Below are 14,197 nucleotides of genomic sequence, written 5' to 3' on the forward strand. Positions count from 1 at the left end.
GATTAATCATTTGAAATGGCATAGCGTGAAAAATCGTACCACCACCCGTAGAAGTCTCAACTATTATGCAACTGATTAAGTCATAAAAAATGAAGTGAAGGAGACAGACTACAAACGTTAGGACACCTGCTGTCAAAATACAGCATTAGCTTACAAACACATTCTCCATTTAGGTTTAATGCAGATGAGGAACTGTATGTAAATATAATGTTTGGAACCATTTGCTGTTGCAAGTTTATATCAAACAGTAAAACCAAGTTTCATATCACAAGACACAAAAATGTGATGAGGATAATAGAGGAAGTCAAATTTGTTATGAAAAGAATATTTTACAGGGAGAGAAACTATAAGACTAATTGGGTACCCTCTGATAATCAATAACTTTTTGAGTAAGCCCCACTGAAATGTATGCATTTATAATTACGACAAAGTGCTGTTACTCACATTAAAGCTGCATGAGGGCCAAATGACAGAATAGATAACTTGGCTGAACGACGAGTCAAATGGAAACAAGGTCATTGCAGAGAAATGAGAAATTGTTTATTCTACATATTTGAAAATCAAATTTAAAAAAAATTTGAAAGATTATGTGAGGAGTTAGAAACAACCATAAATCAAAGAGTCTAAGTTTGGTGATAGGACTTTAATCATAGAATGAAAAAAGGTAGGTACCATCCATGATCAAGACTTAAACTGAAAGACGTGTTTGTGCACCAGGTCAGGACAACATATGAGGAAAAAACCCTACTCATCTTTCTTGAGACAAGCAAAATCCATGCATCAACAGATTATTTTATCGTTTGCCCATAGGCCCTCCATGTGCCTTTATCACTAACAGCCATACATAAAAATCTGCTTTTGAATTCAAATAATGGGCGAAACAACAAGCTGCTAATTTCTTTACAAGTCATACATACTCGATAGGTGTTAAATGGCTGGAGATCCTTCAACAGCATGTCCTTCGCCGGGCCTTTACTGTAGCAGCACTTGCTACCAGCATACTTTAGAAATGCTTCTTTGGCGGTATCTTCGGTGATGCTGGTGATGCTGAATAGACAGTCAATAAAAAAAGTTCATTTAATTTCTTACTGTTAAGTTATTGGTTTAGCAAACACAGTTCTGGATACCCTGTGTGTCTGCACTAATTGCACTCTACCGAAAGTAAGCTGAACCCAGAAGCTGCAGTCATTTGTGGTTTTATATTTATTTCATATGCCACTTCCACATAAGCCTATTAACAACTACATTAGTAACTATTCCACGAGAAACAGAGAAGGAATGGTTGCTCAGTCCCAGATTTGGTCATAGGAAGGCATTTTCTTCAATCAGTGTCAAATAGTCAAGAAATATTCAACAACGAGGGTGAAAATTACCTAAACTATGTCTGATGTATTATGAACTAACTCTTTATTAGTCCCCTATTGAATACCGACACTCGGCCACATTCAAAAAGGACTTTTGTATAAGTCCGAAATCAACAGTCATGCGCACATACTGTGTTCTCCATGCAGCCTGCATTCCACCCCCTGGCTCAGTTCCTGGCTGAGTGTTGTGTTACGGTGCTCAGACAAATCACAACGAGCCAGGAAGAGGACATAGGAGAGGCGGCGGCCACGTGAAGTAAGTGCTTTTTTAAAAATCCAATTTGACCCCCCCCCCCACCCCCCCCCCCCCACTGCTTGAAACAGGTAGCAGCCGCTGCTGAGTAAAAAGTGTCAGGCTCCAACAAATTCATCCATCAGAAGCACACTTTGTAATCTTCAATTGCCACAATTGTTGAACCCGTCAATCAGATTGCACACTTAATTTATACTTAGAAGTTTGACGGAACCATAGTTTTGTTATCAAGGCTCTATCACCTCACAGATCAAGTCCAAAATAGTTACGCAGGACTTCGCATCTTACAAGCAAAATAAGGAATTTGCTTACCTGTCCTCACTTACGTAAGCAAGAAGAAAACAGAATTGTCATATTAAAAACACACCAGTGCGTCCTAGAAGTTGTAGTCTTGGTTCACTTCATTTAAACACCAGAAAAAAACTAGGATAGTACGAAGGTCCAGGACTCAGAAATGGAGTCCCAGTAACATGCACCCATCTGGGGACTTTAGCAAAGACCATCTACAGCCTTGGATCAAGCATGTCATAAACTGGAATTTATCAGTGTCAGATTAGATTAATCCAAGGGGTTTACAACATCTCAAGACCGTAAAACACCTTCATGGCTTTCAGTACACACAATGAGGTATTTCACATGGTGTATCATGCCTCCTAAAGAGCAGAGGAAGGAGAGGGCGTAGACAAAGGCATTTGACAAAAAGGTGCTGTTTACTATTGCCAGTATGTTATGTGGATCATATGATATTTATATTAAGAGACCACCAAGATGGACCAAACCCCTGTATGACGATCTCGCCTAGCTCCTGTCAACTTAGTAGCTGGACCTCGGCGCTATTACTAGATAGTCACACAACCTTTCACCACAAAGGAAAGCAGAGGGGAAAAGTGCAGCTGAAGAAGCAGTGGGACCAGGTATCTAGGCCCACTGGTGATAGCTAGCTGTGAAGGAGGAGAGCTTGGCCCACCTGATCCATTGTACACATCATATTCAGGTACAATGTCAATTGTATTAATTTTCAACTAGTCATATACACTTTACTTTTGTCAGTAGCAGAATTGGCAGATATTACAGGGCACTTCGAACAAGAGAAAGCAGCTATTAACAGGTGTGATTTCATACCCTGCAAGTGTGGGCTTGCAATGACAGGCCCTTGGTGGAATAACATGAATCCTACATTAGAAAAATGTCAGCCAGCACTGTGACCTGGAAGCAGTGAATTCCTGAAGTGCCCACTTGTTCTTACTGTTAGTAGGTTTCTATAAAATCAAATAGGGTTAGAATTTATTGTAAAAGTTACAGCAATGCTGTTTGAAACTTCTCCTAGAAGTCTGCTGCTTTTTTTTTGTAACATAGAGGACAACTTTATTCCAAACTGCGTAAAACCATGCACATGAGTAACACGAATAAGTACACAAAGTAGGTAACGCAAGGCACAGCAATAGCTCGTAGCTGTATCCATTCTGTTTTTTCTGATTGACCAGAGAGGAAACACACCATGGCCAGAGCAGAGTAACCCAGAGCAAAGCAAACCATACATATCCCAATAACATGAAAGACCCACCCTTACCTCCACTCTATGTTAGGAGCGGGGACGTCGATTGGAAGGGCGGGCATCGGTGGAGGAGGAAGCCATATTCCGTCTACAAATAAAAAACAATTGAAGAAGCAGGAAGCGGGAGAAGTCATTCAGAAACATGCCCTGTGTAACAATACAGCCATGGCTGCCAGCAAGCATGGCGAAGAGGCGGCAATTCCATTTTTCAGCATGAAAAGCCAGTGAGGCTCTTAACACAGCACTGCACACTGAAGTTTAAGGCGGGAGCCACAGTCTGCATAGGAAAGAGGAGAGTGACTCTTGGCAAAACTCCTGGGTCAGGTTTCCTTTCCTTTGTGTTGTACAAATATTGTTTTTTGTTCTGAACCAAGCATTGGATAGCGTCACACTAAGAGCAGAGAAGTGTACATGTTTTTTTTCTCCATTAGGACCACTGCAGAACTAAAGAATGCTATCAGGGCTAAACACTACAATATGCCTGGAGCGGAGCCCAAACCGCGCCCCACTGGATCGGTTCATAATCTAGCCCTGGGTGGGCCAAAAATTAAGGATATTTTTCCATCTTTGCAATCAAGACATTTTATACTAATATTAGGTATATGGACCCAAGGAACAACATATTTGCACTTAAGTAGGTTGGAAATGGGCCAGTAAAGGGGTGACCGGTATGTTTAATTGTATAATTGGAAGCACACCTCTTACCACCATTAATAGATCAGGGTGTCATTTAACCAATAAACCAACATTTGGCTACACCCTTCTCTACACCAGTGATTCACATCATCTGTGAAAGCTGTCCATGGTATGGTTACTTGCTTATTGGTCAAAATACTTACCTTTTCTGCTTTTTCTCCACTCTAACTTCCCAGTATCTGTGTAAAGGTGGAGCTATCACCACCTCAGGCGGTACCTTGTCACCCACATGAAAACCACTCTACCTGCCTCTCTCCTGTGCCCTTTATCCTGGTGAGGAGGGGAATAAAGGCATGTCCTATAATAGAACGTGTATTTGTAAATCGCATGTTCACCCAAGGGCATGTTGCGCTGAATAACAGATGTTTATTGTTACCCAACTCATTGGTACTCATTTTATCGACCTCAGAAGGATGAAAGGCAGAGTGCCATTAAGTTATTGCAATGGCTTTCAATCCAGCAACGTCTAGAATTCAAGGTTTTATGTCTGGTTCACAAGACACTTTATGGTGGAGGGGTTGCTGACCTTAGAAAAATCGTCCACTGGTATGCTCCCACCAAAAATCTAAGATCAACTAACTCTGGTCTCATCTGTGCCACAAAAGTTCGTAGAGCGAGATAGGGTGGAAAGAGTCTCTCACTGTGTGGTTAGGCTGTGGAACCAACTACCTATCACAGCGAGACTTCAACCAAACAAGACAGTGTTTAGGAAGCTAATAAAAACATAGCTGTACCCCAGGGCCTAAGGAATTGGTTCTGCGGACGCTGATCCTCCCTCTTTTTCACCCTAGTACCAAGGCGCCTCGGCATTCGTGCGCTCTGCAAATGTTAATCCAATCCTATCCTAGTGGACCTGCTGGGATTTTAACCTGTGACCATGATGCAGAACACATGCCCCCTACAGTGGGATGCATTTGTCCACTAGGCCTCCAGACCTAGCTATACTATTAAAATACTAAACTCTGCTACTCTGGCGTTAGCACAGTGACCAGATTTGGCCTTCGAATAAACCGGTCCCACCAGCAGTGCCCAATTACCCAGGGACCACATCTAAAATTAAATACCGGCCCTCATCACTGGGATCCTGCAGCCTCTGGGGCCCTTAGTGCAGTTACAGACATCCTGTGAGGGCAGCTACCTCACAATTCCATTACAGAGGATGAAACCGGAGCAAGAGAAGCTATTGTCCCTTCTTGACCGAAACACATTTTAATTCAGAGGTCCTAGATACTCATGATGAAACTCTTCCTCTCCTCAGCGACTTCTCTTGCGCTCAAAACCCAAATCCATGAAGGAGGGACTTAAATTGATACGAGAAAGCAAAGAACCTTAACAAAAAAGATGCAGTTAACGAGAAAAGGAGACTGTAGACCTGAGCCTGCCATACTAGATCTAGTGGTTTGAACGGTCAACAAAAATCAAAACAAAGTCGGATGTCAAGGTCAAAGTCATTGCTGTGGCCTCTTCCTTGGCATTTAAATTCTCATCACTGCACCTCTATGGACAAAGTAACCACCCAAGCCTCAGACAAAAGCACTCTTTGTTGATTAATCTTGGACCTCTTGTTAGCAAACAAAGCTTTGCCATACGAGTAGGGGGCTCCCATGCAAAACTGCAGAACTGAATGACTTGGATTCAGCAGCTGGATCAAAAAAAGATGGCCAATCATTGATGTGAGAAGGTAGACTTATTGGGAATGAAACTAAATGACCAGGAGGGAACATTCAAACTGTGCACTGTCTGTACACAATATAAGTAAGGGGCAGGTCCAAGGACTCAAGATTATCCATCCAGAGCCTCAGGGGTCCATTTTCGAGTTTCTCGCTACCATCACGTGGTCTAAAGAAAACGAAAATTGGAAGCCAAATCAAATACAAGGAAAAAGCATTGTAGAATCTCTCAGGACATATTTTAATAATAGAACAACATCAGCAGGAATGTTTATTGTACTTTCATGCACCTTAAAAATTAGGACTTTGAGGGCATTTTCTAGAGTCCAGGGTCAATCAGAGGTTACTTTGTGTTACATTTTTATTGGTAATGCTTACATCCTTTATTCCAGAATCACAATATACTTGCACTCCAAACTGGATGGAAAATAGACTTGCATTCAGCAGTGGACTGCCCCACGGCCAGAATACTGGTGTCCTGCAAACTGGAAAGTCAAGAGAGCATTTGGCTCTCAGAGTACAAAGAGTGGGCAGCCAATCTATATTCTGGGATTTGGAAAGTCAAACATGAACAGCTTTTGGCCTTACAAATGAAGTTTTAGCAACAACAACATTTAAAATTCCATTCCGACCAAACACTATTAAGCGGCGTTATCTGGGCGGGTAGAACAGGAATCTTCTCAGTTGCTGTCCTTCCCCTGCCCATTCAGTTAGCTTAGACAATATAGTAGCATCAGTATTAACTGAAATGCCTGACTATATATGGAGTTACAACACTCTTAGTTACTCAGATAGGTAAAACAACTAACTAGAAGTAGTTTGATTTCGGCATGCAAACAATCCGATGTAAAACCACCATTGGCCACTGGGATAATAACTTAGGATGCTCTGGAAGCAGTTGGAGTAACACCGTAATTCGTCTAAGCTAAAAACAATAGAACAGGAACTGAATCCTACCTCCACCACCAACACCTTCATATCCAGGTACATTATCAAACATCAGATTAAGGGTCGGTGCATTGACAGCCACCGCCATTGGTGGTCCACCCATTCCAGGGGGTGGGTAGGGTCCTGGTGCTCCCATCATAGGGGCCCCGTATTGTTCCGGTCCGGGTGGATAGGGTCCTGGGGCACCTACAAAGAACAAAAAAAAGTATTATTCTGCTTAGGAGAACCAAATTCCACAGCGATTTCCATTAATAGGTCTGGAGTTTCTGAACACGTATCCGGAAACACAAACAATGGCATTACATTCAGTGCTTGAGACTTAGCACACCCAACTGATGCTTACAGTAGTGAGTAATTACAGAATTTATAGTTACCAGGAGAACAGTTGCAAGTGTAGTGAAGACAGAGGAGCACTGAGTGTTACTAGAAACAGTCTGCAGCCTAATCGGAGAACCAGAGAAAGTGCTAACCGCACAACCCCGCCACCAAGAGACGGAAATAATCATATGAAGTGTGACAAAGTAATGGAGCCTAACGGCATGATCATAGGATGGTTAGTAGAAGAAAGACCTACAAACCGTTGGTTGGTCCAGATACCCACACTGGGGAGAAGGTCGATAAGCTCCACCACCTCTAGAAAGCTTCTCGGCAATCACCAGTTGGAATTGAATATGATGGGTTCACTATAAGAGTCTGAGTGCAGTTCTCTTAAGGAACGTTTATAATGGTACATGACCTTTGTAATATGCTGCATACTTCCTGGAAGCCCCTTTTGAGAGAGGAAATGGTTTGCAACTGTATCAGAAGCTGCACTTTGGCCTAAATGGTACTATCCCAACAAAACTGTAGGCATTTACACACTCAGTTATTCTGACCAGCTGTGGTGTGCACACTTTGTGACGAGACTGGGTTTGCGACCCACCCACCCACCTGGAGTCCCTGAATATGGGTGCCTGCTACTCTTAGGTGTGTTACTCAACACAAAGGGCATCAACAGCTCAGCTAAATACAAGTTTATTTTCCAATGGCTTAGACAGGAAAAGATTTAGGTAGCTCACTTTTAAGAGATTTCGCACTAAAGATAAACATAAATTGGGCAGCGCTACAAAGTCCACTACTTAATAGGAGTATTGCACATTCGCTCTCAGAGGAGTGGGCACAATAATGTTCAGAAATCTAATCCTGCCCCACAGGGAGGATAACAAGGACAGGTTAGTGTCATCAGAGTGAATCATTTGTTGCTTTGCTGGTCAGATGTTTGAACTGTAGACTGCTGGAGATATAACAATGTGCTCCATAGACTATACTGAATGCAAAGTCCACTCACACTCCCCAGTCCGAAAGTACTAGGCTAGAATCAATTTACTGGGTATTCAATACAGACCCAGCATCTGAACTTATGATCCTGCATGATCATTCTCCATTTAGCCGATCATTTTCAGTGAGTGGCATCCCAGGTTGGCCGATGCCTGCAGACTTTGCACTCCAGGATACTGGCTTCAGGTAGCCTTTAATGTGAGCAAGGAATTCAACAAATATTGTGGTCGAGGAGACATCTAAATTATATATACCTTGTCATCTTGACAACCAAGGTTGATATCACTTTGTCACAGGAGAGACGTTTTAGGCTTGGCGATTGCAGAAGACAACAAAGACGTGGGATGCAGATTGGGCAACAGAATGAGGTGATCACCACCTCCAGAAGTAAGTATGTTGCAATTGCTTAAATCCTATTTTTAGTCCTTATCAGAAACATTCTTGAAGCTCAACCTGGATGAATATGAATCATCTCGGATATTTGCTTCAATGACTAGTGGCGACAATGGACCTGCTCATATCCAGAACTTCATGACAACCTATTGGTACATCATGATAGATTTAAAAAATATCAAGATTTAATTCAGGTTGCACAATCAAAGGTCATAAGCAGTCCACCCATAGGAAAAGGACAGATAGATAGATAGATAGAGATACCGATTCTTGAGGCTGCATAAGGAGGAATGATGAGCTGAATAACAACGTCACAGGTAAGAGGTCATGAGGAACTGAACTGTTATGGGAGGGTGCCACGGAGTCCTTCTTGGGGCGCTAGGGAACTCTGGGGTTACTGGGCATTTTCCTGGTGCAGCTACTGTTTACCACTGTTGTCCAATGGCCAAAGTAATGGTGCACTCCAAACTGGATAGCCATAAGTGTACTGAGTACAAGCGGTCAATGTTTACTCGAGGAGGTAAAAGAGCTTAGATATTTAGAATCAGTATGACATAATTAACTGCTTCTATGTCATGTTGTGATGTATTCCTATAGGTTCTGAATCGATCCCCCTATTCCTGACCCTATTCTGGTTAGTAAACTAACAAGTTAACTAGTAATCAGCCCATGAGGCAGAAAATCCCCATGATGCAGATACCGTTATCTGACGCAGTCACACTACGGCACAGGAACGTGTTATCTGATTAGGTCATAACGCTTGCGATCTAATTAGACAAGCGATATTCCTCCAGCCCCTGATAAGGCATACGGAGTTCTCATAACAAATCAAACCTATGACAACCTGGGCAAAACCCTGCGGCCATTGTTTTGATTTCACCGAGAACTTCAGTAAAAGAATGTGCTAACGACCAAGTCGTATGACATCCTTATTGACGTATCTATGTCCATCCTTACGTCAATCTCGGCACCTTAAAGGTATAAATATTACCGATCTTGCCCTATGCAAACACACGCGTGGTGACGAGACGGAGCAGCCATACTTGCCGAAGCCAAGAGCAGAGCAGACCCCGCTGGCAGCAGCCGCGCCTTCCTGACGCGCTGAGAGACGCGCTGACTTCTCCTGCCGAGAAATCCAGCCCCGGCGTTTCTGGGTAGCCCTCGCAGGCAGCCTGGAATATCGAGACCAGAGAGAGAGAGATACCATTCCTCATTCATCCTAATTTCCAGGTACAGAACTGAATAACCCCTCACAGAGAATTCTTAAGTTATTCACTTGGCAAAAACAAACTTAACTTAAACTGTAACTTTCTATTCCCGCCTTCGTATTAGACTTAGGTCAGGTACACGGGGTAGGCGTATCTAGAAACACCAGTTGAGTACGTTTAGTCAAATGTATATGTGTATGTAATATATTGTATTCATTTTAAAACATCTTATGGCTTAGAAACCATATCAATGTTTTTACAGTATTATTTTATACTATTGCTTTTAATGTATGCACTTTACTTAACTATAAGTATTGCAATAATATCGATCCATTTCTCTTGTACGAGAAAAGAGACTGATCAATAAATAACACCTTTTTATTGAACACGCCCGTCTCTTCCTTTTCTCTACATTCTGATGAGACTAAGAATGCACGTACTGACTGAGTAAAATAAATTGCCTTTTGTTCACACGACTCTCGAGATATACTCTTGATTAGGGGAGAGCAAAGTTGTCATGTTCTATGGTTGTCAGAAACTAAATCCCTTCTTGTCTAATCAGGGGAGTTAATTCTTTCCTGAACATTCGAGAAAGTTTCTAGTGAACTCTGAGCTAAGCTGGCAAACCCAAAACTTTAAGTCTAGTATCGACAGTAGTAGACCTAGTTAACGTCTGGTCTAGGCCTTTACTGCTGTAGGTATTATTCCAATGCGCAGAGCCTATTGGGATGATAGGAACTACACTACATGGCGCCCAACGCGTTTGGAAAGGGCGATAAAACTAACGTAAGACATTTAGAGTAACTCAGTCGTGCTTTCTCACTCAGACCCCTTTTCCCACAATACTCCAAAGACGTCTGGAGTGGGTGAAAGGTTATATCCGCCAGACCTCGCAGGAGGGAACTCCTATGTATGGTTCTTGGTATAGTCAACGTTGAAGGATAAACAGTTCCAAAATATTGTGCATCTAACCTTTGTTTCCATAAGAAACCTGATCTGCAAACAAAAGAAATAACCATCCTGTCAGTAACATGTCAGACAATGAGGATGAAAGAGAGGCAGTTAGATTAGCAACTGAACTCGCAGCAGCTGATGCTACCATGCAGGCAGCAGACCAGGATATAATACTCATCCCGGTCATCAAAAGGAGATCTATAACTCTAAAACTTATAGAAAATGGACTGACACCTAGAGGTGGCACAGTCATATTCGTAATTGAGGCACACGAATATCGGCAGACAGAGGTATACTATTCATGGATACATTTTCCAGCAGCAAATGCTGTAACAAAGTACTTCCACTATAACAAAATAGAGGAACCTCCTAATGAGTACACTCCTTTCGAGGAGGTGGAAGTACCACTCAAATTTCAAGAGCATTTGCTCTTATTTGATGGCGCCCTAAAACATAATAATCACATCACCAGGCTCGGTCCTTTAGGTAGACCAGGAGCAACGTGGCCGGTCCTAGCCGGATACACACCACATCCAGACATCAATGAGATGCCAGCAGCAGAGCTGTTAACACAGCTAAAACAATTAATAAAAATACATAGACAATTAGTCCAGTATGTGATGCGGACTTCAACAATTCAGCCAGCGATGAAACTCCCACAGCTGACCCCTCACCAGGGGAACACAAATAAAATTACACCACAGAACATCCAGTCCTGCCTAGGTAAAGTACCGGCTAAACGGGAACAAATACCATTCTGGTTGGCACAGAAAATCACCCAAATAGAGGCGGTGTTTCCTGACACCACCCCATTAGAAAAACACAGGATTCTGACTGTCTTCCAATGGGAATCGCACCACACATTGAGGACTGTGACACTTGGGGTACAGTCTTTGCTTCCATCTACACAAAAACGCACGGTGTTCCATCCATTTCGGTAATACCAGATGTGCTAAAACAAATTCAAGATGAATATGGTCCTGAACCCGCTTTAACTCTTGGTATGAAATTACTGAAAGACTTCAAGCAGGTCTCGGCTATATTATTAGCCAACATAAAAAGGTGAAGCAGCAAACGTGGCGATCCGCCAGAGGTTAAAAGAGACAGATATAGCAGACCAACCAGCGGAAATTGCCAGAATCATAGAAAAATCCTATGAGGAACTAGGTAGAGATAGTTTAGGTGGAATACCAGTAAAACCGCAACTGATTGAAAGTCCAGAAAAAATATTTTTTAATAATAAATCTACATCACCAAAAAAGAACTGGGATGGAAACAAACAATCCAATCCTAAAGAAAAGAAATTCCAGTCCCGAGGAAGGTCTCCTAGGCGAAGAGAAAAATCTCTGAACCAAAGACACAGGTCACCCCAGAGTGACCCCTCTGGGAATAGATATAACCTTAGAAATAGGCATAATATAAAGAAGCCTGATAGATATCAAGACATTGATACACGTCCCTCTCAATCTTTTCAGACTTCCTCGCAGAAATCGGAAAGAAGAGGACAATCAGAACAAAGAGAAGAGCACGCCAAGTCCAAAGACAAGGAACCTGCTCAACTAAACAAGCATTGGAAATGCAATAGGTCTCGCAATAGAATAGTTAGACATTTTTCTTTTTGCAAATGGAAGAGTGGCGTTGCGTGGATGCGTGGCGTGGATGAGTGGCGTGGCGTGTGTGAGTGGCGTGGCGTGTGTGAGTGGCGTTGCGTGTGTGAGTGGCGTTGCGTGTGTGAGTGGCGTTGCGTGTGTGAGTGGCGTTGCGTGTGTGAGTGGCGTTGCGTGTGTGAGTGGCGTTGCGTGTGTGAGTGGCGTTGCGTGTGTGAGTGGGGTTGCGTGTGTGAGTGGGGTTGGAATGCAATAAGTATCGCATTAGAAAAGTTGTAGTTATTGGTCTTGTAAATGACATAATTTTTTTTTTTTGCGACGTTAAAATTGCTATATTGATGGCTTTGTCATTTACAATGCCAATAGTTATAACGTTTGCAAATGTGACACCTATAGCATTTGGAATGCAACATGTTTAGTATTTACGTGACATATGGCAGCTCTGGTCGTTATGCTACATCTCTAGATAGTTTTATCTTCCGCAAATGTGACACCTATTGTAACACAATATGTGTTGTGAGGGTGAGGTGTTGAGGGTGAGGTGTTGAGGGTGAGGTGTTGAGGGTGAGGTGTTGAGGGTGAGGTGTTGAGGGTGAGGTGTTGAGGGTGAGGTGTTGAGGGTGAGGTGTTGAGGGTGAGGTGTTGAGGGTGAGGTGTTGAGGGTGAGGTGTTGAGGGTGAGGTGTTGAGGGTGAGGTGTTGAGGGTGAGGTGTTGAGGGTGAGGTGTTGAGGGTGAGGTGTTGAGGGTGAGGTGTTGAGGGTGAGTGAGGGTGAGGGGTTGAGGATGAGGGAGGGTGAGTGAGGGTGAGGTGTTGAGGGTGAGTGAGGGTGAGGGGTTGAGGATGAGGGAGGGTGAGTGAGGGTGAGGGGTTGAGGATGAGGGAGGGTGAGTGAGGGTGAGGGGTTGAGGATGAGGGAGGGTGAGTGAGGGGTTGAGGGTGAGGCGTTGAGGGTGAGGCGTTGAGGGTGAGGGAGGGTGAGTGAGGGTGAGTGAGGGTGAGGGAGGGTGAGTGAGGGTGAGTGAGGGGTTGAGGGTGAGGCGTTGAGGGTGAGGCGTTGAGGGTGAGGCGGTGAGTGAGGGTGAGGGTGAGGGTGAGGAGTTGAGGGTGAGGGTGAGTGAGGGTGAGTGAGGGTGAGTGAGGGTGAGTGAGGGTGAGGGAGGGTGAGGGAGGGTGAGGGAGGGTGAGGGAGGGTGAGGGAGGGTGAGGGAGGGTGAGGGAGGGTGAGGGAGGGTGAGTGAGGGTGAGTGAGTGAGTGAGGGTGAGTGAGTGAGGGTGAGTGAGTGAGGGTGAGTGAGTGAGGGTGAGTGAGTGAGGGTGAGTGAGTGAGGGTGAGTGAGTGAGGGTGAGTGAGTGAGGGTGAGTGAGTGAGGGTGAGTGAGTGAGGGTGAGGTGAGTGAGTGAGGGTGAGTGAGGGTGAGTGAGGGTGAGTGAGTGAGGGTGAGTGAGGGTGAGTGAGGGTGAGTGAGGGTGAGTGAGGTGAGTGAGGGTGAGTGAGGGTGAGTGAGGGTGAGTGAGGGTGAGTGAGGGTGAGTGAGGGTGAGTGAGGGTGAGTGAGGGTGAGTGAGGGTGAGTGAGGGTGAGTGAGGTTGAGGGTGAGGGTGAGGGGTTGTGAGTGAGGGTGAGGGTGAGGGGTTGAGGGTGAGGGGTTGAGGGTGAGGGGTTGAGGGTGAGTGAGGGTGAGGGGTTGAGGGTGAGTGAGGGTGAGGGGTTGAGGGTGAGTGAGGGTGAGGGGTTGAGGGTGAGTGAGGGTGAGGGGTTGAGGCTGAGTGAGGGTGAGGGTGATTGAGGGTAAGGGGTTGAGGGTGAGTGAGGGTGAGGGGTTGAGGGTGAGGTGTTGAGGGTGAGGTGTTGAGGGTGAGGGGTGAGGGTGAGTGAGGGTGAGGGTGAAGGAGGGGTTGAGGGTGAGGCGTTGAGGGTGAGTGAGGGTGAGGCTGAGGTGTTGAGGGTGAGTGAGGGTGAGGAGTTGAGGGTGAGGGTGAGTGAGTGTGAGGGGTTGAGGGTGAGTGAGGGTGAGGGTGAGTGAGGGTGAGGCTGAGGGGTTGAGGGTGAGGGTGAGTGAGGGTGAGGCTGAGGGGTTGAGGGTAAGTGAGCGTGAGTGAGAGTGAGGGTGAGTGAGGGGTTGAGGGTGAACGGTTGAGGGTGAGTGGGGTGAGGTGTTTGGAGGGCGGGTGAGGGGGTGTGGTGAGGGGTTGAGGGTGGGTGGGGGTGTGAGTGAGGGTGAGGTGTTGGG

The 14,197-nt window shown here is 44.7% G+C and overlaps 1 protein-coding gene across 1 annotated transcript in view; it reads right to left on the bottom strand.

Annotated features, from left to right (window-relative positions):
• The window catches only part of LOC144782354 (protein SSUH2 homolog), a 288,587-nt gene that overhangs the window by 137,909 nt on the left and 136,481 nt on the right, over positions 1 to 14,197 (bottom strand). The window contains exons 3-5 of the mRNA XM_078661672.1: positions 6,496 to 6,672; positions 3,188 to 3,260; positions 918 to 1,047 (exon numbers count right to left, since the gene is read on the bottom strand). Of these exons, the coding sequence (XP_078517798.1) occupies positions 918 to 1,047; positions 3,188 to 3,260; positions 6,496 to 6,672 (380 nt within the window). The remainder of the gene's footprint in view (positions 1 to 917; positions 1,048 to 3,187; positions 3,261 to 6,495; positions 6,673 to 14,197) is intronic.

Source organism: Lissotriton helveticus, chromosome 9, assembly GCF_964261635.1.
Source record: "Lissotriton helveticus chromosome 9, aLisHel1.1, whole genome shotgun sequence".
NCBI lineage: Eukaryota > Metazoa > Chordata > Amphibia > Caudata > Salamandridae > Lissotriton > Lissotriton helveticus.